The sequence below is a fragment of the Triplophysa rosa genome, unplaced genomic scaffold (assembly GCF_024868665.1).
Source record: "Triplophysa rosa unplaced genomic scaffold, Trosa_1v2 scaffold476, whole genome shotgun sequence".
Lineage (NCBI taxonomy): Eukaryota > Metazoa > Chordata > Actinopteri > Cypriniformes > Nemacheilidae > Triplophysa > Triplophysa rosa.
The window spans coordinates 2,069-28,224 of NW_026634481.1; the positions used below are offsets into that span (position 1 = coordinate 2,069).

The 26,156-nt window shown below is 46.9% G+C and overlaps 1 protein-coding gene across 1 annotated transcript in view; it reads left to right on the forward strand.

Annotated features, from left to right (window-relative positions):
* Positions 1-327: 327 nt before the first annotated feature.
* LOC130550904 (phospholipid phosphatase 4-like) overlaps positions 328-26,156 on the forward strand; it is a gene marked incomplete at both ends in the record, with an annotated part of 44,473 nt that continues 18,644 nt past the window's right edge. Inside the window, one exon of the mRNA XM_057328433.1 lies at positions 328-433. Within this exon, the coding sequence (XP_057184416.1) occupies positions 328-433 (106 nt within the window). The remainder of the gene's footprint in view (positions 434-26,156) is intronic.

The window sequence follows — 26,156 nt, forward strand, 5'->3', positions numbered from 1 at the left end:
CAAAACGAAAGCAGGCATTGCACCGAGTGACACAAATCTTTTGCAGAACTGAAATTAGAACTTCAGACGAATCATTCGTGTGATTCAGTGTTGACTCCTTTTTTTCCAAGCCAATAACTTTGTTATTCCTGCACTTTCAGCTTTACAACTTGGCAGACTGCTTACATTCACACACAGCAACATTACACACTGCATGAAATTTAATGCCAAGGACAATGTAATAGTTACTCTTTAACAATTCAGCAGATAACAATTCAGTAAAACTGAAAAATAGCACAAATTTCTGATCAGTCGTGTTAATTTAATTTCAGTGTATAATAACTGCAGGCACACTCTGTCACAGCTGTATCTCTGTCTTTTGTTTTTCAGCTGTATCTCTTGCACTGGCTTTGAATGGAGTCTTCACAAATACCCTCAAGTTGATAGTTGGCAGGTAATGTACAAACATGGTTTCATTTCAAATTAATTTCTATTACATAAAAGTCATCACGTTTATTTTTAAACCTGCGGGTTGCCCTCTTTTGCCAAATCGTGACCACAAGCCTCACAATGGATTCCTCGCGGCTAACAGTGAGTGTACATTCGTTACTCCGATGCATCATGGGATCGAATGAGTGCACTATATTAGGGTATAGGGGGCTTTTTCTGACACAGTCCAGTTCTTTTACATCCTTACTTTATGACGTCAATCATATCTACAGTAATTTTATCAAAATTCTATCAAAAAAGGCATTTGTTGACTGATTTACATTTTACTCTATTAAAAAACAATGATAATTATCATAATCATCTTGAATACGTTTTCTATATTAACATTATGCAACTAAAGCACCCAATACATGCTCTGCAAACATGGATGTTTTACTTCCTTAAAAGATATTAAGTGAATATAAGTAAATACATCTTAAATCACTTCTAACAAAAACCATGATCAAGCTCATAAAAAGATAAAACAATCCCACGTTGACAGTAAAATTCACTGAAAATGTGTTGCATGTTTTCATAAAAAAAGTTACATACTCAACTCAACTTTATTTATATAGCGCTTTTTACAATTTTCATTGTTACAAAGCAGCTGCACATGAGACATTGACTATAAGCAAAACAATTAAAGTTACAACTGTAAAAACAAGAAAAAGGTGAAAACACAGAAGACAGACATACCCACATACAAAACACTCCACACACACAATATGCACACGTACTAACGCACACGGACGCACACACACACGGACGCTCACACACACGGACGCGCACACACACGGATGCGCACGCACAGACACGCACGCACAGACACGCACGCACAGACACAGACACGCACGCACGCACACAGACAAACACGCACGCACAGTGAAAGCACACATTTAAGATAAAGGAGAGAGAAGCACAGGTCAAATATTAAACAGACTATAAATTCCTATATGCAATATTAATTAAGTAAAACTTTAAAATTCTAAAGCAGCCCCCCTGGCCAGGCAAATAGTACAAAATGGTATGCAAACGGTGGCGAGGAACCCAAAACTCCAATCGAAAAAAACTCAGGACAACCCAGGACCAACCAGGGGATTCCAGTTCCCCTCTGGCAAAAGCTGCTGCCTCTGCACAAGCTCGACAGTGCTTGCACAACAAGGCTAAATAAAAATAAATAAACTTACTAATAAGGTAAATTATAGTTTTAAGATTATCATTAATAATCTAATAGCATTTGAAATTTTGTGGTGAAGACATGTCAAGTCACCGCATCCTTCTTTATCCAGCTCTATCATCTCAGCTCTTGTCAGGTCCCCACTTCCCATTCTCCGCTCTACCATCAGGTCAGGCCATGAACTGCATCCTGCTCGCTGTGGTAACCTTGGAACAATGAGACAAGACTGGCTGAGAGTAGAGTACTGTTCTGCACTCTTTGATGCAACAAGTACATCAGTTGTGTTTCTGGTTCTGGTTGATCTAACTAATGCAGCCTAAACCCTCAGAGGATATATATTATGGAAGTGTAGAGTATGCAAGATTAAAAAGATGCGTCTTTAGTCTAGATTTAAACTGACAGTGTGTCTGCCTCTCGGACAGTGCAGGGAAGACTGTTCTAAAGTTTAGGCGCTAGATAGGAAAAGGATCTACCACCTGCACTTGATTTTGAAATTCTAGGTATTACCAACTGACAGGATGCCTGAGAGCGTAATGTCCGTGAAGGACTGTAATACAAGAGGAGTTCACTCGAGTACTGAGGAGCTAAACCATGTAGGGCTTTATGGGTAATATGCAAGATTTTAAAGTTAATGCGATGCTTTATATGTAACCAGTGCAAGTGTGACGAAGTGGTATGGGGAAAGGGTCAGACACGACAATTATAGCAGACTACGCCACCCTGTTAACAGGGAAATGAATACCCACAAGAGGCACACAGGTTCGTTAGGTTAAACAAGGGACACAAGACGTGGATATATGAAAAGATACACATTTTATTCATCATCCTAAGCACTCTCATTCGATGGTGCGTTGTGCTATATCATCGCCAGGCAGGTAAAACTGCAGAGCCGATCTCCTCTCCGGCCACCCCCGGGAGGTCGATGAAGCAGAACGTACCCCTAGCCTCCCTGTCTCGGTCCCTGGGAGCCTGACAAGAGCTTCCCAAACCGTCACAGTGACTACGGGATACGGTCCGTCTCGGCTACGCGATCCAACTCCCCAGACGCCCGCCCAAGTTTCGGGGCATCCTCTCAACCTCAGCAGAGGCAAGGATGCTCCCGTGCTTCGGGCCGAGGTCGCCACCCCCTGGTGAGGAAGCGATCGTGCTCGTCCCTCTAGCCGAGATGTTCAACGGGTTTTACAAGCCCGTACTTCATCGTCCCCAAAAAAGTGGGGGTCGCTAGATCTGCGTACCCTGAACAGGCACCTACTCAAGCTTCCGTTCAGGATGCTCACGCAGAAGCGCATCCTGGCATCTATCAGATGTGAAGATGGATTCATGGCAATCGACCTGAAGGACGCTTACTCTCATGTCTCAATTCTCTCTCGTCATCGCCCGTTCCTACGGTTCGCTTTCGAGGGTCAGGCATATTAGTACAGAGTCCTCCCTTTCGGTCTGTCCCTGTCCCCACGAGTCTTCACGAAGATCGTGGAAGCCGCCCTCACTCCCCTCAGGGAGAGAGGTGTGTGGGTACTAAACTATCTCGATGACTGGCTCATTTGACACACTCATGAGATTTGTTATGTACACACAAATTATGTGCTTCGGCACCTAGATCGATTGGGACCACAGGTCAACCGAAAAAGAGCAAGCTCTCCTCTGTGCAGAGCATCCTCTTTTTTGGTATGGAACTCAACTCTGTCTCCATTACAGCGCGACTGACTCAGAAAGCGCTCAGTCAGTGTTGAACTGCCTGGAATATTTCAAGCAGCCAGCGGTCCCCCTGAAATTCAGAGGCTCCCGGGCACATGGCATCCTCGGCGGTGGTGATACCACTCGGGTTGATGCACATAAGACCGCTCCAACACTGGCTACAGAGTCGAGTTCCCTGGAGAGCGTGGCACACGGGCAGCAGGCGACTGGTGATTAAGCCTCTCTGCCAACGCACCCTAACCCCTGGTCTTCAATGACCTTTCTAAGGATGGGGGTCCCTCTCGGGCAGGTCATGAGGCATGTCGTGGTGACGACAGACGCCTCCCTGCAGGGTTAGGGTGCCGTGTGCAACGGGTATGCAGTGTGGGGGCGATGGACGGGCCCCCGCCTGCGCAGGCATATCAACTGCCTAGAGTTGTTGGATGTGCTACTTGCACTGAAGGGGCTATAACCCCTCGTGCAGGCCAAGCACGTGCTGGTCCGGCGGACAGCATAACTGCCATAACGTATATCAACCGCCAGGGTGGCGTTCGCTCATGGCAGGTAACACGACTCGCCCGACGCCTCCTCCTGTGGAGTCTTCAGGGGAGCAGATCCCTGCGAGCCACACATATCCCAGGCGACCTGAACCAGACAGCCGATGCGCTCTCTCATCAGTTGACGCCTCGCGGAGAGTGGCGACTCCACCCCCGCGCAGTCCAGCTCATTGGGTACAGTTCGGGCGGGCTCAGGTAGACCCCTTCACCTCCCTGGACACCACCCATTGCCCGCTAAGGTACTCCCCGCCCGAGGCCCCCCTCGGCACGGATGCTCTAGCGCACAGCTGGCCGTGGGACAAGCGGAAGTACGCCTTCCCCCCAGTGAGCCTCATTGCACAGACCCTGTGCAAGATCAGGGAAGAGGAGCATCAAGTGTACTAGTTGCGCCATACTGGCCCAACCGGACTTGGTTCTCGGAGCTAATGCTCTTGACGACAGCTCCCCCCTGGCCGATTCCCCTGACGAAGGACCTGCTTTCCCAGGGGAAGGGCACGTTATGGCATCCCGGGCCAGACCTCTGGAACCTCCATGTCTGGCCCCTGGATGGAACGAGGAGATCCTGAGTGGCCTACCCCCTGCGGCGGTTAAGACCACTACTCAGGCTAGGGCCCTGGCCACTAGGCGACTATACGCCTATAGTGGTGCCTCTTCTCATCCTGGTGCTCTTCTCGAAGAGAAGACCCGCGGAGTTGCTTGATCAAGTGGGTGCGGTCCTTCCAGAGACTCGAGAATAATCTCTCCCCTTCCACACTGAACGTGTATGTAGCCGCTGTTGCCGCTCATCACGACCCAGTTGCTGGTAGTCTCTAGGACAGCACAACCTGATCATTTGGTTCCTAAGGGGCGCGGGAAGGCTACCACCTCACCCGCGCTCCGTACCCTCTTACGACCTTGATGCGGTCCTGGAGCCCCTCGGAGATGCCGCTCTTTCTCACTTCATGATGAAGACGGCTCTCGGGAGGACGCTCAAGAGGGTAGCGGACCTACAAGCATTCTCCGTGTCCACAGATTGCCTAGAACTCGGGCCCGGTGATTCTCACGCTATCCTGAGACCCCGGCCCGGCTACGTGCCCAAAGTTCCCACCTCTCCCCCGAGACACCAGGTGGTGAACTTGCAGGCGCTCCCCACCGGGGAGGAAGACCCAACCTCATCCGTGTTGTGTCCAGTACGCGCTTTGCGCCTCTGCTTGGACCGCATGCAGAGCCACAGGAGCTCTGAGCAGCTCTTTGTCTGTTTTGGAGATCAGCAGGGAGGGCTGTCTCAAACAGAGATTGGCGCACTGGATCATGGACGCCGTCACTATGGCGTACCTGTCCTAAGATCGCCTACGCCCACTGGGTGAGAGCTCTCTCCACACGGAGTACAGCCTCCTCGTGGGCACTGGCTCGAGGCACCCCTCTGGCGACATCTGCAGAGCTGCGGGTTGGGCTACACCGATCACCTTCGCGAGGTCCTACAGCCTCCGCGTAAAACCGGTATCGGCTCGAGTCTTGCAGGCATCAGGCAAGACTGGCGGCCGGTAGTGTGTACGCCTATGACAGTACCTTCCCCCTTTTCTCCTAAGGGGGTCAGCGTACTAACTAGCCTCCCTTCTTCCCCCACTGGGTGAAGAACAGGCACTCCATTCTTTCACTAAGCAAGCACCTCCTGCGGGCGGGCTGGGCAGAGCAGCCCCGCCCCTTAGGCCGGGTACCAACTGAGTTATCCACAACATACTGTAGCTCTAACCGGACCTAGTGCTACCGGACGATGTAACCCCCTAGCAGGGCGGTTCCGTCTGATGTATCTTCATGATTGGTTCCCACCTTGGTAACCCATGACCTTCCCTAGGTGGACCTCCACCTTGCGGTTAACTCTTTCAGTCCGCACTTTCCTCCCATGAGTTCTCCCCTAACGGTGAGACCATGTTGGTATCTCCACTAAACTCCTCCCTCCGGTAGGAAGTGGTCTCTGTAGCGCATCCCCCGCTTGAGGAAGTAGCGCTTACCCAGTGGCCTTACGGTACCAGGCGGCGTCTCGCTGTTAGAGAAACAAGGCTGCCGCCTGTGAGGCCGAAGGCAGGGGCCTTCCCACCTTTCAAGTAAAGCTCTGGGACCCCGTACCTACCCACTGGTAGGTTACAATTTCGCGGTAGCGCTCACGGCTGACACGCCCAGGCCAGTCACCGTTGCTTCGCTAGAGATTGTGACAGGGCACAGTGTTGTGGCGTTTTCCATAGGAACCCCATCTGTCGACTCGACACAACGTCGAGAGACCGACAGAAATGAACGTCTTGGTTACGGATGTAACCTCAGTTCCCTGATGGAGGGAACGAGACGTGTCCTTCTTGCCACAACACGTGCTGTCCTCTGCAGCAGTCGTGAGAGGTCTCAGGCTCCTCAGAACTAAGGTGAATGAATGAGGCACGCCGTCTCCCTTTTATACCCGGATATCCGGGGGCGGAGTCCGGAATGCAAATTTCATTTGCCAATTTTCATTGGCCTTTTCTAAGAAGTCGGAAGCGATTGGTTCTCAGGTACGAACCCCATCTGTCGGCTCGACACAACGTCTCGTTCCCATCAGGGAACTGAGGTTACATCCGTAACCAAGACGATTTCGTTAAGATTTCTGAAGTGGTACTGTACTACAGTAAGAATATTGTTTTTCCAAGGCCAGGAAAGTAATATGTCTTAGAGTTGATATACGATCTGCTGATCACTCGCGGGATGAGTATATTTAGTTTGTCGCTGTTATTAGCTCTGCTGCATCAGGTAAAGTGTATAAAATAATTAATGGTTAATCACCATTAATTATTTGTAAGTAACTGTGTTTAAACTCATAGTTTCCTCGAAATACACTACATATATTGGTGGAGAATGCGCGGGCAGTTTTAAACCTTGTTTTGTGAGCAGAACTCAGTGACTATTCATGTGTGTTTCTATGGGTGTTATCGAAACCGAATACTCTCTTAAATGGCACTTTATGTATGAATGAAGGTGTGCACCCACCCACCTATCCTTGGCAGACTCTTGAGCTTCTCGCAGAGAAAACCTCAGCCTCTGTCATAGAGTTAGTGACAATATAAAGATGAAGAAATCTCTTTATAGCACACTATGCTATTATTTAACCGCCCTAAATTGAGTGAAGAAATCCTCTTTTAGCGTGAAGAAGGTAGAGCGAGACTCGCTCCCTTAAGTTACTGTGCCGAAACAAGCCTCTGTGTCCTATTTAGGAAAAGCCCAAGGTACTGTTAATGATGGTTAAGTTAACTGCAATTTAATGTGACCCTATAAAATGAAGAAATCTTTTATAGAGTCCCGATATCGTTTGACCACCCTAATCTGAGCGAAGAAGTCCTCTTGTTAGCGCGAAGGAAATAGTGGAGCAAATTTCCTCCCTAGTTCGTGTACGGCCGAATTATGTGTAACTTTGAGGCATTGCATGTTCCAGTGTCTTTCAGCTCTCACACACCGCTCCCCCAAGTTTAACCATTAGACTAGCTAACTAATGCGTGCTTTCTTGTTTCCTCTTTTTGAGTAGACGAGGTGGAAGGATACTGTTTTACTGTATATGTATTTTACTGTATATTGTATAGTTAAACAGTAGATGACGACCGTTTAAAGGGGAGTGTGATAAAAATCTTGATCAAGTTAATTGTACGATGGCGAAGAAATCCCATTGTGTTTGTTTGTTTGTTTGTTTGTTACTGTGTGTTTTAACTCAGTGTTTGGGCAGCGAAGAAATCCTGCCGCGCGTCAGGTCATATAGCAAACTGACACGGAACTCGGATCCGCCGAGATCAAACGTCACCATCTGTGACGCTTCCCCAGTGGGCAATTGGATTTGAATTTATATCAATTTGACGTCAAATGCTGCAACAGCATTTTCTTGTAGACCCAGTTTGAATTTCATTATTTAATGTGTGTTTTACGTTATTTTTGTTGTAAATTCTTGTCAACAGCAATTGCCGCTGGAGTGTTTTTTTTCTTTAAAGTGATTGTTAAAGTCTTTGTGTAAAATGAAAGTTAGACGTAAGACGTAATCACGTTGAAGTCTAGGGTAGGGTGTTACATCTCACTAACACCAGAGGGCAGTGTGTCGTAAGTGGCTAACACTTTCCTAACTCAACCCCTTCCTCCCTGACTTCCCTTTGGCGTGGCTCGACCACGCCACCTTGTGGGTCCTCTCAGTCAGTCTTTTCCCTCTTTAACTTCTCTCATTTCCGTTTTGGTTGTTTTGATTTCTCAGTTTATTTTGCTCATTTGCTTTTTATTTTTATTTTCAGTTTAATTAATTATTATTATGAGAATAATTAGTTTTTGGGTTTACGTGGTTTTAATTTTGTTTTCAGTTATTTCAATATTGTATGTTTCTTTTTTTTTGTTTCATTTCTCATTATTCCCTATACTGCTCCCTACCTAGGAACATAATTAATTAAATTTGATTTTAATTAATTCACTGGGCTCGCAAATCTTAAAGTTTTGACCTTTTATTTTGCTCTTCTGTGTTATTTCCAGCTATGCCATTAACCCTAGCCCTGTTCAGCCTTTGTGTTTCCCTATAGGTAGCACTTCCTCTAAGGCACCTGGGTAGTGAAGTGACGTCTCTCTCCTCAGTGGTATCTGGTGGGCGGATTTGGCTGTCCTGGTGTGCCTGGCACTGGCGGGGTTAGCCTCAGATACCTCAGTCCCCACACTCTAGGTGACGGCACGCAGGGAGATTTCAGCCACTGGCACTCCGGTGCGAGTTGGGACCAATAGCGCTGACTGGTGCACTGCAGCAATTTTGGGGTATATAACGCCGGGAAGTGCCACTTAGCGGGAAGAAAAGCCTATGGGCTATGTCTGTTGCGAGTGGCACCCCCGGGTAAAATCCCAATTTTCTCTGTGCCCGTCTGTCGGTTACTCACTAGGTACTGCCAGGTTGGGCTGAGAGTTGTGACTGTTTGTGTGGTCGCACCTGGGTGGCGTGTAGGGCAAGGGACCTGAGGGGTCTGCCGCTGTGTGTCCAGAAAGGCCGGAGAGTTGGACCTGCTTTACTGGTACCCACCTGGAAGCCCTCACTTCACGCCCAGGTCTATTAAATAAGGTACAACCCCTACTGAGTTGCTATAGGCAGAAAGAGAAGTAGGAACTCTCCCTTCCACCCCCGTTAAACTGTTTATTTTGTCCATGTTGTTTTGAGTTTAGCTGCCTCCCTAGCCTATATGACACCAAAGCACCCCCTAGCTGCAGGCCCCGTCATAACTCTAGTGTTGCCAACCAGCTGAGCCAAGTAAGGCAACCCTCTCTGTTCCCTCTTCTATCTTTTAATTTTTGTTTTAATCCTGTCTTGTTTTACCTTTAGTTTTCTAGAAGACTGAATCTGCATGAGCCATCAGGGAATTCTCAGTAATGTGTTGATGAAGTAAACTACCCCAGTCAGTAGAATGACCCCCTAAGTTTCAACCCATCGACACATTTGCTCAGACTCTTTCCCTGTACCCACATACCCACACACACACCTACTATCCACCCCGCCAATTCACTGCCAGGATAAATAGGTGTTTAAGTTGCGCCACTGACCGTTCACCCCAGTTAGCTGCACAACACATGACATATAAGTGTTATAGAGCTCACTTAAGCTTGTAGGGACTTGCATTGGCCTCTTTGTGCTCTTCTCCCTTGCCCCCAGTGCGCCAGCATGTCCAGACCATCCAGTCCTGTCACCTGCCAGACCAGCTAGAGACCAGGCAAAGCGATGCGACGGACTCCTGCCTGGGACCAACATCTGCACACGGCAACTGCGCTGAGAGCTGTTGGTCGGACGACCTAAACTGGCGAAGGGACCACGATCTAAACCAGAGCTACAACTACAGAGAGACAACAAACTCATCTGAAGTGCACAGCCAGGATCATCAGTGACCACGACCAGATCGTCCTACTAGAGCCAGGAGCACGTGCAGAACCGCCTAGACCAGCTGGACCTGCAAATGACAGCGGATGAAGAGGACCAGGAGCTACAGGAGGAGATGAAAGCTACAAGAGTCCTTTGCAACACAGACTGAGCGAAGAGAGCAATTGGAGCAGACGCCAGAGAGGAGCTGGTAGGAAAACTCCAACATGCAGAAGCTCTCTTCATAATGGCCCCGGCAGACAGCAATACAATGCCACGGCCAAGGCCTATAAAGGCCATCTGCAAGCAGTCCACGCTGAAGTCCAAGCCATGACTCAGCAATGGAACCAAAAGGAACAGAACATAGCTTGCAGACTACAAGGTGAACAGACAGGAGAATGCAACAGAAGCTCTCCTGTCCAGCCCCCCAGCTAAAAGCCCAAAGCTGCAGGGGGGGGGGGCGAAAGCCCACTGTTCACACCTTACTAGCCAGCAAACACAGAGGGGTGGGGCAGGAATCATCCAGAAGAACCTGCAGACACACACCCTGCGTGTCCCCACAGACCCCAGCAAGCTGGCCAGAAACATGACAGCTGTCACCACTTAACGCTGTCACTCTAAACACTGCAGGAGGCCACAACAAACTCCTACCTGCAAAACATTGACTCTTAGGCAGGAACACTGCCCAGTGTGACCACACAAGACAGATCACCTGCTTAGGATCACCTCCAGCCTAGAGGACCACAGCATCCTATACCAGCAGTTAGAAACTGTCAAAGCGGATTACAGCAGCTACAACACCTCTGCTACAGCCAGCATCCGAGCCTACATGAGAGGATGGAACAGGCTGAAAGGGATGAAGACTTCAACGCAAAACTCTCCTGCCTCAGAAATCCGCATCACACTGTGAGTCATCACCTAAGCGCTACGGCCGTCTTCCGCCAAGATCACCTGATTTCTGCGGAACTCAGCCCATAAGACCTACAGAGAACATAGCGCTGCCTCCATAAAGACTATCTCTGCAGATCACAAAGAAATGACTCTGGAGGGTGCACCACAGCAGCAGATCTTCAGCAGAGACTCAGCAGATGTTACAGCCTGCCGGGAACAGCCAAGCACCAGACAGGATGACCTGAGACAACATGGAGCTGACCACTTTCATCGGACACGGCCATGGAAACCCAGCTGGCAACCTAGGAGCCACTGACCTGTTCCGGTCCAACAGTCATCAAGGAACTCATCGCAACACCATGGATGACACCTGTCCAGAGAGCAAAACCGTGCAAATACGTCTGAGCCAGCAGAGATCCTGAGAACATCAAAGGAGCCGATTCTACAAGAAACCTCAACAGGAGGATGTAAAAATCCAAATCAGACTCTTTTCAGCCACGAGTGGCATGAGAAATGAATAACCCTCATGAATGCCCTCCTACTGAGAAAACGTCCAGATCTCTGCAACCTGCTTGTCGACCACAGAGACAGTCATCCTAACACGAGATGAGCATGGCACCCAGACCGCACCTCATCAGACGGCTGACTACCCAGAACAAGCCGAGACACACACACGCGGCCATCAACTGAGGTATGACTGAAACAAGAAGTTCCCACACACCTGACCAGAAGCTCCACGGGCATATGCACCCCATGTGCATGTCGCGGATGGACGCGCGCCCTCTCTTCACCAGCGAAGACCTGCTGAATTGTTTTGAGCCTCTAAGTGACTTTAACCATTACAAAGAATTGGGGTCAAGTACGGGAACTTCCGCTTCCCAGCCAGCCAACTCGTCTGAAATGCATTGCCAGGTCACAAAAGTTAGGCATGACATCTCAGCCGGTCGCGAGAACTCAAACGTTTCCCTTACCTTACCTGCCCTTACCTTACCTTACCTTACCTTGCCCTTACATGCCAAAGGCACATCAACAAGTGACATGATGATAGCAGGCACCATACAGGAACTAGGGGCAGATATCTCAGACATCAGCTTTGCACTGTTCACACACTCTCCACAACAACACCAGCATCAGACATTTCCTCTGCTGTCAAGTGCACGCAGTTTCCTTTGGACTCATGCCTGTCAACCATGGCAACGGCCCAGGACACCCGTGTTTTGAACTTGAAATGGAATAACCAATGCTGAACCTGCTACTTCCTGGTTCTCGCGAACCTCACAGCCAGACTAGACTAGCCCAGAGCTTCGCACTTCTGGTGAATAAATGAGACTGTAGCACCTCCATTCACCAAAAGCGGTCACTGTTCAGCTCAACACACAGTGTGACCAAGCCCTCAACCACACATATTCAATGGAATACGTGGAGCATGGCCCACTCTGGAAGCACCACCCCCTTTTTACTGAATAAGTCATCTTTTGCAGTGACATACTGTACAAGTGAGTACATTTACCAAAGACTTTGAACAATGCCTTCATGAAGAGCATGACAGGGGATTACCACCCTAAGGAGATGGACAACGCCCTGCACCTGCCATCAACTGCAAGTGCTAGAGCTGCTCTTCACAAAAGACAATGATGCAGAACTAATGTCAACTATGTGGCCCCACTCACAGAACCACATGACATTACATCCCAAGCTAGCTGCATCCTGGGCTACACAGAACACCACCTACAAGGTTCGTGAACTGTTAAATGAACTGCCCACTCATGTAAACGAGCGCTCAAGACGGTGCCATGTACACACCAAATGGCACCTGCGCTTCACCACATGCCTGATCTACCCTTGCTGAATGGAGTTCCATCTGAAAGCTGGACTTGCCAAACACTGCCTTAACACTGGTCTACACTGACAACGTGGCCAGAACGAAAGGGGGGTAGCCGAGCACCAGTTGAACACAGCTTTTACCACAGCATGAGCACCCAGATGACAAGAGCTGCTCCATGCTTCACAAGCCATCCAGTGATGTTCCATTCACATGAGAACACAGAAGGTAACCATAGAGACCTGCCACCAACCTGTGATGTTTCTAACAGTCAACGCCTCCTCACCACAGATCCCATGCACACAAAGCCACATGGTCTACGACACAATGGTGAGGCACTGCACGCCCAGAGCAGGTGTTTTGTGGAAAATGACAAGCCTGTCCCACTGCAACACTTCAAGCTGGGGCCCCAAACATCACAGCACAAGTGACAGCTATCTGGATTAATCCTTCAAATCGCAACAGCTCACAAAAAAAACTCCATCAGACAATTTCTTACCTGCATAGACTCAAAGTAGGCTAAGCTAAGTTTCACACGCTATCACTTGGCAAGAAACATAGCGAATCATAAGCCAGTTGAGCATTAACACCTGTTCCAGACACCTAGTGTCATCACAAAGGAACACGATATGCTCCTCTGCGGAAAAGGTGAAAGAACATTTAAAGTAAACCTGTGAAAACTGAGGCATTTTGTGGCAACCGGTGGTCACCAAAAACGCACCCGCCCATCCCAAGCATCGCTTCTAAGCCACAGCTACCACCTCACGCTGCCCACATCACACCCACCCACACTGGCTCTGCCTAAAGTACAGCTTCGCTTAAGCAACCACCAACGCTCACAAGCGATGCTAAACACCTTCCTTTCACGATGTCCAACCTTGCTGCATCTAATAAGCAAAATCCTCTAGTCTGTTCCTGTAACAACACAGCGCCTTGGCGTGAAACTTTCCAGGAACAAAAGGGGGGTCATGCTGATGTATGCCTACGACGCACCATGGGCCAGACACCATGACACCAAAGCCACTAACACACAAAGAAGTTGCGCACTGCCCTGGCATGCAGCGACAGAGCACATCAGTAGATGTTGAGTTGATTCTGGCTCCAACCAGCAAACTTCACACCCTCACTATGACGCAAAACAGCCACCTCTCCAGGGTAGAACATCAAGACAGATTGTGTGTGACCTGTGTCCAGGTCAACAAGGGGCAACTATGACTTTTTACAATCACACGCAAGTTCACCAAGCGGGTAGAGTACCACCCAGCATCCCACGAGACAGACCACTGCATCACAGCACACCTCCACATGTTCTCTGGGTTCAGACGGCCACTGATAACCAGCTCAGACAGAAACGCCCACTCCAGGACCGACATCAGGCACAGAAGTTTTGGAAACAACAAGCATACAAGCCTAACTCCATTCTCTGAACCAGTCTCAGCCGGCCAAGTGTAAGGAACCAACTGAACAACGAGCAGTACGCTGGAGAAGTATGTGTCTGTTAACATGTAAACTGGGACGGGAACAGCCCCCTTGTGTCCACCGCCATCAAAGGGACCTCAAACCAACCGACGTCTGTGTCTCTTTTTGATCTGATGGCCTAAGCTCAGACAATACCACCACAACATCCAAAGTGCCAGCCAAGAGACTTCAACCTTGTCACACCCTACACCGCTCACCAGTACTTCAATGAAAGACACCGTATCATGACACCTGCTTTTGCTCTGTAATCACTGCAGAAAACGTGAAGGCCAGAGAGCATGCTGCACCCGGCAAGATTCACAAGAGGAACGTGATGTGGATGACAAGATTTGATGTCATAACCACTACGTGAGACAACCTCCCATCTGTTGTCCAAGAAACTTCTGCCACCTTAGGGCCAACCAACCCCCTTCAAGCCCATCTTGCATACTCTCTGGGTAGTGCCATCCCTCTGCACATAGCCCCCAAGCAAGGCGAGATGGCATTTCTACCGAACCTACCTATTATCGAGGCCTTACAGACTCTGGATCGGATGTCTGCTCTCGCCAACTCCCGTGTGGTCCGGTCCTGGACCGCCGCGGACACTGCACTGTGCCTAACCACCACATTAGGGTATGCCCTTATTCTTGGCTTGTCCTTCGTCCTTTACAGAAGGGTCAACGGAATGCAGGAGTCAGTTAACAAGTGTACGGCGGCATTTCCTCGGGCATTCAAACGGAGCCGCGAGAAGAGAGGCACGCAAGCTGAGCCCGAACCTAACCTCCTCGAGATTGACCCACTGCCAGTGCGCCACAGCACTCAGGACCAGTAAGACCCACCTGTCACCTCGACCATTATGATCCAGACAACCATCTGGCGTCTAAGCTTCTACAAACCCCGTCGTCCGAAAGGGGGGATATGTAGTGTATGGTCGGATCAAAGTTTACCATCTGTGATCGTAAAACACAGTAACCTCTCAGCAGGGCTACGACCAGGCACCAACAAGTCTGGCCAAATGTCTATTCTCAACACCTTCATCACTGACCAGGTCAGATTCGGATACTCTCCCCTAGACTTCAAAGGAGGTTCTTGGGGGAGGACAGGACTGTTCACCAAAGTGAGAAAAGCCATGTGGACCCCAGGGACTGAGAGCCTCAAATTCTTCCAAAAGAATGTCTCCTTCTCTTTCCTTAGCCACAAAAGACTGGTTTAAAGTGTATACACATGAATCTCCACATTGTATGCTTGTCTCTATGTTATTCTCCTATAACCTCAAAGGCATATGTGCTTAGTGGTATCCTGTGTATATTTACATTCTTGTCCAAACTACAGGTCAATGTAATTGTAATCCCTTCATGTTTCATATCGATGTGTTTCCCTTTTCATGTATTAGAATATGGTGTATAGCACAGTAATGTATTTTATACCATACTCATTTTATTCTATTCTAAGTCTATTCCTGCTCCAAATTCCCAGGTGACCATAAATGCAAATGAGTTGGTGTGCCGGACAAAGAAACATGTTTTCGCACCCAAAACTATCTCATCACATTGGATCGCCCACCTTGGAGGGGCGTGACGCCCTCTGTGTTAAAACATCGTAACACGCAGGAAAGCTCGCTCTTTTTTTTTGTATGTTCGTTCGCTTGCGTGCGTTCGCACTCGTGCGCGTTCGCTCGCTCATCTTCTTTCAACCTCTCGAGACCTGCCTCTCCTCAGAGACAGTTTCTTCAGGCAGTTTTGCTTCAAGCTAAATCAACGGACTCACGGCTTGCTCGGAACACATCAGGACCCTTTGATACGCGCGCCAGCACGTGTCCCGAGAAACAAAGAAGCCAATGCAAGTATTTGAACTATTGCTAACCAGTTGCGTATAAGCTTTGCCCCTTTTAAATAAGGAGATTTGTCCTTGATGGTTCGTGTAGATGTGAATAGCCGATTTAATACTGCCTTTTTCTTTGCTTTATCTATTTCTTTCATTCTTTACTGCTTTTACGTTGTATGTTTGTTTGTTAGTGTTTGTTTGTTTGTTAGTAGTTGGTTTTAGTTCCCCCATAGTGTAGATAAATAAACCGCATGTGTATCCACGCTCGAATTGTTTCTGTGTTTATTTATCACATATCAACGTCACTTAAACTGCTTGATTTCATTAAGATTTCTGAAGTGGTACTGTACTACTGTTACGACAGACACCGGAGTCAGATGCGGGAGACAGAATTATTTTAATAAGAAAAAATCAGAGTTCACAGAGACCAGAATCCGCCAAAAAATGCAAAAATGTAAGCAGTCTCACACACGGCACAAACCCAGAAAGTCTTTAAAGGAGGCTCGAGCGCTCGGCCGCGAAAAAAGAAAACAAAAAAGGGATCTTTGAATACAGACTCGCCAGGTGAGCGGTGCGAGGAAGATCTCCGTACGTGAAATAATAATCCCCAAGCGTGAAATCCGCTGAGAATAATAATGTCAGTCTCACAAGCGTCTGTGAGGGAGAGATTCAGAAGGCAGTGAATAATTTCCCCATGTAAGCGTCCTTCAGAGCAAATGGTTGTCCTGCCTCTCCTACATCCGTGAGGGAGAGGTTCAAAAGGCGGTGTGAATAATCCACAAAAGAAAGAGTCCCATGAGCACAAGATCGTCCTTCCTCTCGACCGTCCGTGCGGGAGAGATTCCGAAGGTGGCGTGAGAAATGCTGTCACGATCTTGGTGCAGAGAACCCAGATGCAGGCAGGCGGTGGGTAAGGGGTTTTAACAAAAATACTTTATTTTACAAAACAAAAAGACAAAGCAAACACCCACGATGGGGATATAAACAAGAAAACAAGATAACAGGAAGCAGACAAGACGTAGACTAACTAAGACTAAACTAAAATAAACAACACTGGACAAAAGCTAAACTAAAGACTTACTAAACTCAACTTGACAGGGGTTTTCACAGACAACAGGAACACAGCACACATGGCAGACGAAAGGCACTCGACGAAACCATACACAACGTAATACTGAACAGAGTACAATCCAACAGCACAAGACAAAGAAACATGAGGGTATAAATTAAAGAGTAAATTCAAGAGTAAATTCCAAAGACAAGAGTAAATTCCCAAGACAAGAGGTCACGGTACCTAGACAATCTAACGATCTGACGCCATATGGCAGAACCAAGGAGGTTTAAGTAATGGAATAATCAGCAGGGGAGTGAGAGCAGGTGAGCTGTAATGAGGGAAAGTAGAAACCGGTGTGAGAGGAGAAAGTGGGGAAAACAAGGGGGCGGGGCATACACAGACCGAGCGCATGGTAACTCTTCCATGTGCTCGACACAGACCATACAACAACAAATAAACAAAATAGGCAGGAACTCAGGCCCGAGGCCTGACAACTACAGTAAGAATATTGTTTTTCCAAGGCCAGGAAAGTATTATGTCTTAGAGTTGATATACGATCTGCTGATCACTCGCGGGACGAGTGTATTTAGTTTGTCGCTGTTATTAGCTCTGCTGCATCAGGTAAAGTGTATAAAATAATTAATGGTTAATCACCATTAATTATTTGTAGGTTACTGTGTTTAAACTCATAGTTTCCTCGAAATACACTACAATAGTATAAATACAATTATGCAAGCCGCTAGTAACATTAACGTCTTCATATTGGTAAAAACTTTTGCAATCCAGTCTCAGTTAAAAGTTTCTGATGTAACCTCAGATTTGGTCAAAGTCTCAATCATTAAAAAGATGTTCTTCATTCCTTCGTCGATGAGATGTCCATCCGCGTCGTTCTCTGGAATATAAGTGCAGCAGGTTTCTCCAATTACCGCACAAACTTCTCCTTTTGCAGCTGTCAACTGGTCCAAGACCAGGTGATTTTGCAAAACTGTCAATCTTAGTCCACGTAGCTCCTCCTTGATGCCTTCCATTACAGTGTTTGTTGTGTTCATAAACGATGTAAGTTCAAATCTGGTGATCTCCACTTCATTCATCAACGAGCTGACGCCCAACATTGGACTAAAAGCAGCTGAAACTTTCTCTGCCGCTGCCCAGATGTGATGATTCTTTGGCACCGGGCTAACAGATAAGAAATCTAACAGTCCTCTTCATGTCCTCTATTGTCATGTCATCATATCATGTTGTATGATTAACGCTCCACCATGTAGCTGTACCAAGGAACACAGTCCTGTCCACTCTCTAGGTAATGATAAGTATACTCTAACCACACAACCAGTAATGTTCTTGTAATACTCCAGCTCCTTGTCCATATGGAATATGTAGTGAGGAGCAAACCGTTAAGCACTGATTCCTGATCCATTCAGCGCAAAACAAGAACTCAAGTGCCATTATTGTTTGTGTCAAATTAGGTCGGTTCCTGTCATGGTCCTGCCTTCTTGTTCATTATTTTCTAGTCTTGGGGCAGGATCTTGACAGATCCCTTATGTTTAGTGTGAGAAAGCCATGGGGTGTTTATCTTTTTGACATTCCATGTGCCTTCTCGTGTCTTGTCATTGGCCCCGCCCCTCTCGTTTCCTGTATTGCTTCCCTGCCGTGTCTTATGTTTCTCACCTGCCCCTCGTTATCTTCCTTTGTTTGTCTTCCCTTTAAATAGTCCTCATGTTTCATTGTCCTGTGCTCTTGCGTTGTACGTGTACCCTGCACCTGTACTCGTGTGCCTACGTATTGTCTCTGTTCTTACCTGCGTTCCCGTTGGATTTTGTGAGTGTTTTCGTGTTTCCCTACCTTCCCTTGCCGTGTGATTATACTTTGTGTCTCGTTTTAGATTTTGTTCAGTTTTTTGCCCTCTCATGGGAAGTGTTTTGTTTTGAGTTCTTGTTTTGTTTCTGTGTATCTAGTTCCGGTTTTGTTTTACACCCCTTCGTGGGTTTTTGTTTGTTTATTAAAGTCTTGTTTTGTTACCCCTTTACCACTGCCTGCGCTTGGGTTCTTTCCTGCCGTCAACCGTGACGGGTTCCATTCATTGACGTCCACTTTTAAAGGATATATTAACGCTGTCATCCTCAGACATGTCAGACACATCTGTTGGGTAGTCTGATTAGTTGTAGCTTCATTATGAACAATAAAGCACTTCTCCCTTGGAATCTTTCCCACATGATGTAGTTCCTTTGTTCTTTCGTAGCACACCAACCTGTCTGGTATGTGTTGAACTGTAGCCACTTGACCAAACACTCGGTTGATAATCTTGACTTTTTCCATGGTTTCATTCGCGTACTGTCTGAAATATAAAGTATCAGATGCTGTAAAAGACGCTGCTGCTACTGCTACTAGAGCCAATTTCCTGATGAGGCCACCTGTCACGGTCCCACCGTCTTGTTTATGAAATTCTAGTCGTGTGGTGGGATCGGGGCAGAGTCCTTAGGTTATGTGTGGAGAGAAACATATTGTTGTCCGTTTGACAATAATATACGTTCTCTCCAGTGTCTTGTCATTGGCCCCATTCCTCTCGTTTCCTTGTTATCTTTCCCTAAGTGTTTGATTACCCACACCTGCCCTGTGTCGTTATCCCTCGTTTGTGTTTCTCTATAAATACCCTCTTGTTTCTTTGTCTTGTGTTCTTGGATTACGTTGTATGTGGTGTGCGTTCCTGATGTTCCCTGTTATGCCTGTACCCCTTGTTGCTGTTTCGTCATTCTAGTAAGTGTTCAGTTTAGTTTATGTCTTGTGTTGGTTTTTCTCAGTTTAGTGTTAGTTAGTCTACGTCCTGTTATTATCCTGTTGTGTTGTTATACCCCATCGTGGGTCTTTGTTTTATGTTTATTATCTGTTAAATAAAGTCTTTTGTTAACCCCTTCATCCCCGCTGCCTGCATCTGGGTTCTTCCCTAGTGTTTTCCTGACACCACCAGTCTCCTGCCACTGTGCTATGAGTAAATTGTGCACAGACATAACAGTTCCTTGGGTTGTTGATTCTCACTGTGTGGTTAGTTAACCTCCACCACAGGTTGTCTGCATAATGGTGTGGAGAGCTCTCCTCATGGTCCATCCAGGTGTCCAAGGATCTGTTCAATAATTCAGCATGATGTCTTTTTTATCATAGTCTGGATTGGTTGCAGGCATTCATAGTGTAATTCACAGCATCAGAACTTTTGGGATCAGAAAAGTCGGTGTCATTTGAAACAATGTCTCTTTCTGTGATGTTGACTTTCGGTTCTTCATGGAATGATGATCCTTTTCTTGACAGTAAATGATTGCTCAGGTTACCAAAGTTCTTTTCGATGTCCTTTGTTGTCTCACCATACTCTGAATTAGTTTGATTAATGGTGCCATTGAGTCTACTTTCATTTATTGTGTTTTGATACAGAATTAATGGCAGAACACCAAGATAGACCAGAAATATTATCACACATTTTGTAAGAAAACGTGTCATTGTCCGTTCTAGCTGTTGATGTTGCATGATCACACAATGTCTTAATTCAACACGTAGTAGGTCGTAGTATATCTCCAGGTAGTACAATCAAACTTGGTGCGCTATAGCGTTAGATGTCCTGTAGCTCTATCAAACACTGGTCGGAGTGTTGGTCTTGTATGACCAATCACTGAGTTTATTCCCAGGATGGTTATAGAGAATTGATGTTGTTCAGCTACTGTAACAAATGCTGCCAGTATACTAATGTCCTTGCTCAAAATGTTCAATAGTGACTGGTTTTGATTTAGTTGAAGGAGTGTATCAGCTTGTTCCGATGAAAATGGATCAAATGGAAATCGTCTGGTCTCTGGGGCTTTTAACTCTGGTTGGAAGTAATCATCATCTGTCAACGGCACTACTTGCTTCCACATTTAATAAAGTTCAATTGTTGTGTTAGAAAGTTGTGTAATAGGTCCAGAAGTAAGAATTGATGTCTGTATGTGATAATGTCATATATCCAGTAATATCGACCAGCTGGTAGATGAAAGGTGACTCTGATTCTCTCAAAGATATTAGTTCTTCCGAGTTATTTTCTGTTGTCAAGATGGGCTTTCGATGTGATCATGAAGGCTTGTCAAGATGCTTGGATCTTTCGTGTCGTGTCGCCTTGTGCACGCCCAGGGACCCACACTCCAGCTGGCCCAGATGGAAGCCGTCTGGGTTACGCTGTCTTTAACAGCCACTGGCCCTGTACCGTTGGCGCCACCACTTGCTGCTATGTAGATTAGGTTCAGCAGCTCAGTTGGTTGGCAGCATCTCGGAATCTGAGCACCAGGTGCACTCACATAACAGTTTATATCAATAAAATAATAAATAAAAAGTATGTATATATAAAGTAATAAATAAATAAAAAATACATGTTATATATTTTAGATGCAAAAACATTAAACAAAACAAAACAAAGCATCTAGCTGTCTGCCTTACCAATTCTATGAAGCTATCTATACTAGTCCCCATGTGAGAGTATACAATTATACGCTGCCTCCCTTACTATCTAAAAACAGAGCGAACAGCAAAAGAAAATGTATCAAAAGAAAATGACACCCCTTTTATATCCATTCTTAGTGTTAAATGTCAGGGATAAAGTTCAATAAATGTCTGAACATAAAAAAGAAAAAATCTATTTTAATTGTGTTGTATTGACATATTTAAATTAGATAAGATTTGTCAAGTATCAAAATCCCTTTTGTTTTGTAAGTGCGTCAGTGATCAAGCATTACACAGACACTTTGTTTTCTGCAAATAACCAGTTTTTGTCTGATTTTCCAAGTTATTTTACTTCAAGGGGGTTTCCAATTGAATGAATTGCATTCATCTGTCATGGTCCTGCCTTCTTGTTCATTATTTTCTAGTCTTGGGGCAGGATCTTGACAGATCCCTTATGTTTAGTGTGAGAAAGCCATGGGGTGTTTATCTTTTTGACATTCCATGTGCCTTCTCGTGTCTTGTCATTGGCCCCGCCCCTCTCGTTTCCTGTATTGCTTCCCTGCCGTGTCTTATGTTTCTCACCTGCCCCTCGTTATCTTCCTTTGTTTGTCTTCCCTTTAAATAGTCCTCATGTTTCATTGTCCTGTGCTCTTGCGTTGTACGTGTACCCTGCACCTGTACTCGTGTGCCTACGTATTGTCTCTGTTCTTACCTGCGTTCCCGTTGGATTTTGTGAGTGTTTTCGTGTTTCCCTACCTTCCCTTGCCGTGTGATTATACTTTGTGTCTCGTTTTAGATTTTGTTCAGTTTTTTGCCCTCTCATGGGAAGTGTTTTGTTTTGAGTTCTTGTTTTGTTTCTGTGTATCTAGTTCCGGTTTTGTTTTACACCCCTTCGTGGGTTTTTGTTTGTTTATTAAAGTCTTGTTTTGTTACCCCTTTACCACTGCCTGCGCTTGGGTTCTTTCCTGCCGTCAACCGTGACGGGTTCCATTCATTGACGTCCACTTTTAAAGGATATATTAACGCTGTCATCCTCAGACATGTCAGACACATCTGTTGGGTAGTCTGATTAGTTGTAGCTTCATTATGAACAATAAAGCACTTCTCCCTTGGAATCTTTCCCACATGATGTAGTTCCTTTGTTCTTTCGTAGCACACCAACCTGTCTGGTATGTGTTGAACTGTAGCCACTTGACCAAACACTCGGTTGATAATCTTGACTTTTTCCATGGTTTCATTCGCGTACTGTCTGAAATATAAAGTATCAGATGCTGTAAAAGACGCTGCTGCTACTGCTACTAGAGCCAATTTCCTGATGAGGCCACCTGTCACGGTCCCACCGTCTTGTTTATGAAATTCTAGTCGTGTGGTGGGATCGGGGCAGAGTCCTTAGGTTATGTGTGGAGAGAAACATATTGTTGTCCGTTTGACAATAATATACGTTCTCTCCAGTGTCTTGTCATTGGCCCCATTCCTCTCGTTTCCTTGTTATCTTTCCCTAAGTGTTTGATTACCCACACCTGCCCTGTGTCGTTATCCCTCGTTTGTGTTTCTCTATAAATACCCTCTTGTTTCTTTGTCTTGTGTTCTTGGATTACGTTGTATGTGGTGTGCGTTCCTGATGTTCCCTGTTATGCCTGTACCCCTTGTTGCTGTTTCGTCATTCTAGTAAGTGTTCAGTTTAGTTTATGTCTTGTGTTGGTTTTTCTCAGTTTAGTGTTAGTTAGTCTACGTCCTGTTATTATCCTGTTGTGTTGTTATACCCCATCGTGGGTCTTTGTTTTATGTTTATTATCTGTTAAATAAAGTCTTTTGTTAACCCCTTCATCCCCGCTGCCTGCATCTGGGTTCTTCCCTAGTGTTTTCCTGACAGAATCAAGAACAGAAAGACCAGCAGGCAACAGTATGGACTTCACCCCCACGACCGCTGGCCCTGCACCTCCAATCCAGTTTGGTGGGAGGCAATAGCCTCCCAGTAACGCACCGAAGGTGGCCCGTTTCCAGCGCAGCGCCATCGTCCATTGCGGGACTACGCTCGGGATGTCGAGGCCAGGGGAGCTTCCGTGCCTATCTGGTGGCTGGGATGGACGATCCTCCACCCTTTCCGGAGCGGGAGGAGATGGTATACCAGCCGTTCCCACAGTTAGTGGAACGGCTGCAGCTCCGAGAGGAGCTAGTCAAAGGCTCCTCTCCCAGCTGCCATCAGGTCTCCTCTCGTCCCGCTCTGGTGTCCATCCCGGAGGACCGCGTGATAGGCACCCTCACTATCGGAGGCCCAGCACCTCCCGTCCTGAGCCCGGCAGCTCCTCCACCGTCCACCAGCCTTGTGGGCAAGCGGGGGAGGCGAGCATCCTGGGGGTCCACCTTTGAGGAGTCCCAGCCGGAACCAGCCATGCCTTCTACATCCTTCCTTCAGCCGACCTCCAGGCGGGTGGCTCGGCTGAAGAAGAAGAGGCAGCGGCGGGCAGGCGGGCTCTTTCCAAGCCGGCATCCAGTCCGGTCCAGCCGGCATCCAGTCCGGTGCAGCCGGCATCCAGTCCGGTGCAGCCGGCGTCCAGTCCGGTGGTGCTGCCGGCGTCCAGTCCGGTGCAGCCGATGCCCAGTCCGGTGTCCAGTGTCGTGTCTAGTGTCGAGTCCAGTCCGGTGCAGCGATGCCCAGTCCGGTGTCCAGTGTCGTGTCTAGTGTCGAGTCCAGTCCGGTGCAGCCGGCGATCCAGCCGGCGTCCAGTCTTGTGTCCAGTCCTGTGTCCAGTCCTGTGTCCAGACCTGTGTCTAGTCTTGTGTCAGTCCGGTGATCCAGTCATGTGTCCAGTCCGGTGATCCAGTCATGTGTCCAGTCCGGTGATCCAGCCGGCGTCCCAGTCCGGCGATCCAGCCGGTGATCCAGCCGGTGCACGACCGCAGCTCGAAGCCTTCCAGCCGGCCTTCACAGCCGCGTCCTGCCGGCTTCCAGCCGGCCTTCCAGTCCGGCGTCAAGTTGGCCCCTGGGAAACCCAGGGCAAAGACTGTCCCCCCCAGGATGTCCTAGCCAGCTCCGCGCCCTCGAGCGCAGCCGGGGACTAGGGACTTCCCCCAACCTATGGTACTGCCCCCTTTGAGGCCTTGTTTGCACCATCCCCCCCTCCCATGTTTGTTATTTTTATTAGTCCCACCAAGTCCCTTAGTCTGTTGCCTTGTCTGTTCCTTTGTTCTTGTTCCATTCTTTGTTGTGCTTGTCTGTCTGGTCCCAGTCTGTCATGTCTTGTTAGTCAACCCCTTGGTGAACACCTGGGGGTGTTCATTAAGGGGGGGGCTCTGTCACGGTCCCACCGTCTTGTTTATGAAATTCTAGTCGTGTGGTGGGATCGGGGCAGAGTCCTTAGGTTATGTGTGGAGAGAAACATATTGTTGTCCGTTTGACAACAATATACGTTCTCTCCAGTGTCTTGTCATTGGCCCCATTCCTCGTCGTTTCCTTGTTAATCTTTCCCCCTAAGTGTTTGATTACCCACACACCTGCCCCTGTGTCATTATCTACCTCGTTTGTGTTTTCTCTATAAATACCTCCTTGTTTCTTTGTCTTGTGTTTCTTGGATTACGTTGTATGTGGTGTGCGTTCCTGAATGTCCGTGTTATGCTGTACCACCTTGTTGCCTGTTTCGTCATTCTAGTAAGTGTTTCGTGTTAGTTTATGTCTTGTGTTGGTTTTTCTCAGTTTAAGTGTCTAGTTAGTCTACGTCCTGTTATTATCTCTGTTGTGTTGTTATACCCTACCCAATTGTGGGTCTTTGTTTTATGTTTATTATCTGTTAAATAAAGTCTTTTTGTTAACACCCCTTCATCCCCGCTGCCTGCCACTGGGTTCTTCCTAGTGTTTTTCCTGACACCACCAGTCTCCTGCCACTGTGCTATGAGTAAATTGTGCACAGACATAACAGTTCCTTGGGTTGTTGATTCTCACTGTGTGGTTAGTTAACCTCCACCACAGGTTGTCTGCATAATGGTGTGGAGAGCTCTCCTCATGGTCCATCCAGGTGTCCAAGGATCTGTTCAATAATTCAGCATGATGTCTTTTTTATCATAGTCTGGATTGGTTGCAGGCATTCATAGTGTAATTCACAGCATCAGAACTTTTGGGATCAGAAAAGTCGGTGTCATTTGAAACAATGTCTCTTTCTGTGATGTTGACTTTCGGTTCTTCATGGAATGATGATCCTTTTCTTGACAGTAAATGATTGCTCAGGTTACCAAAGTTCTTTTCGATGTCCTTTGTTGTCTCACCATACTCTGAATTAGTTTGATTAATGGTGCCATTGAGTCTACTTTCATTTATTGTGTTTTGATACAGAATTAATGGCAGAACACCAAGATAGACCAGAAATATTATCACACATTTTGTAAGAAAACGTGTCATTGTCCGTTCTAGCTGTTGATGTTGCATGATCACACAATGTCTTAATTCAACACGTAGTAGGTCGTAGTATATCTCCAGGTAGTACAATCAAACTTGGTGCGCTATAGCGTTAGATGTCCTGTAGCTCTATCAAACACTGGTCGGAGTGTTGGTCTTGTATGACCAATCACTGAGTTTATTCCCAGGATGGTTATAGAGAATTGATGTTGTTCAGCTACTGTAACAAATGCTGCCAGTATACTAATGTCCTTGCTCAAAATGTTCAATAGTGACTGGTTTTGATTTAGTTGAAGGAGTGTATCAGCTTGTTCCGATGAAAATGGATCAAATGGAAATCGTCTGGTCTCTGGGGCTTTTAACTCTGGTTGGAAGTAATCATCATCTGTCAACGGCACTACTTGCTTCCACATTTAATAAAGTTCAATTGTTGTGTTAGAAAGTTGTGTAATAGGTCCAGAAGTAAGAATTGATGTCTGTATGTGATAATGTCATATATCCAGTAATATCGACCAGCTGGTAGATGAAAGGT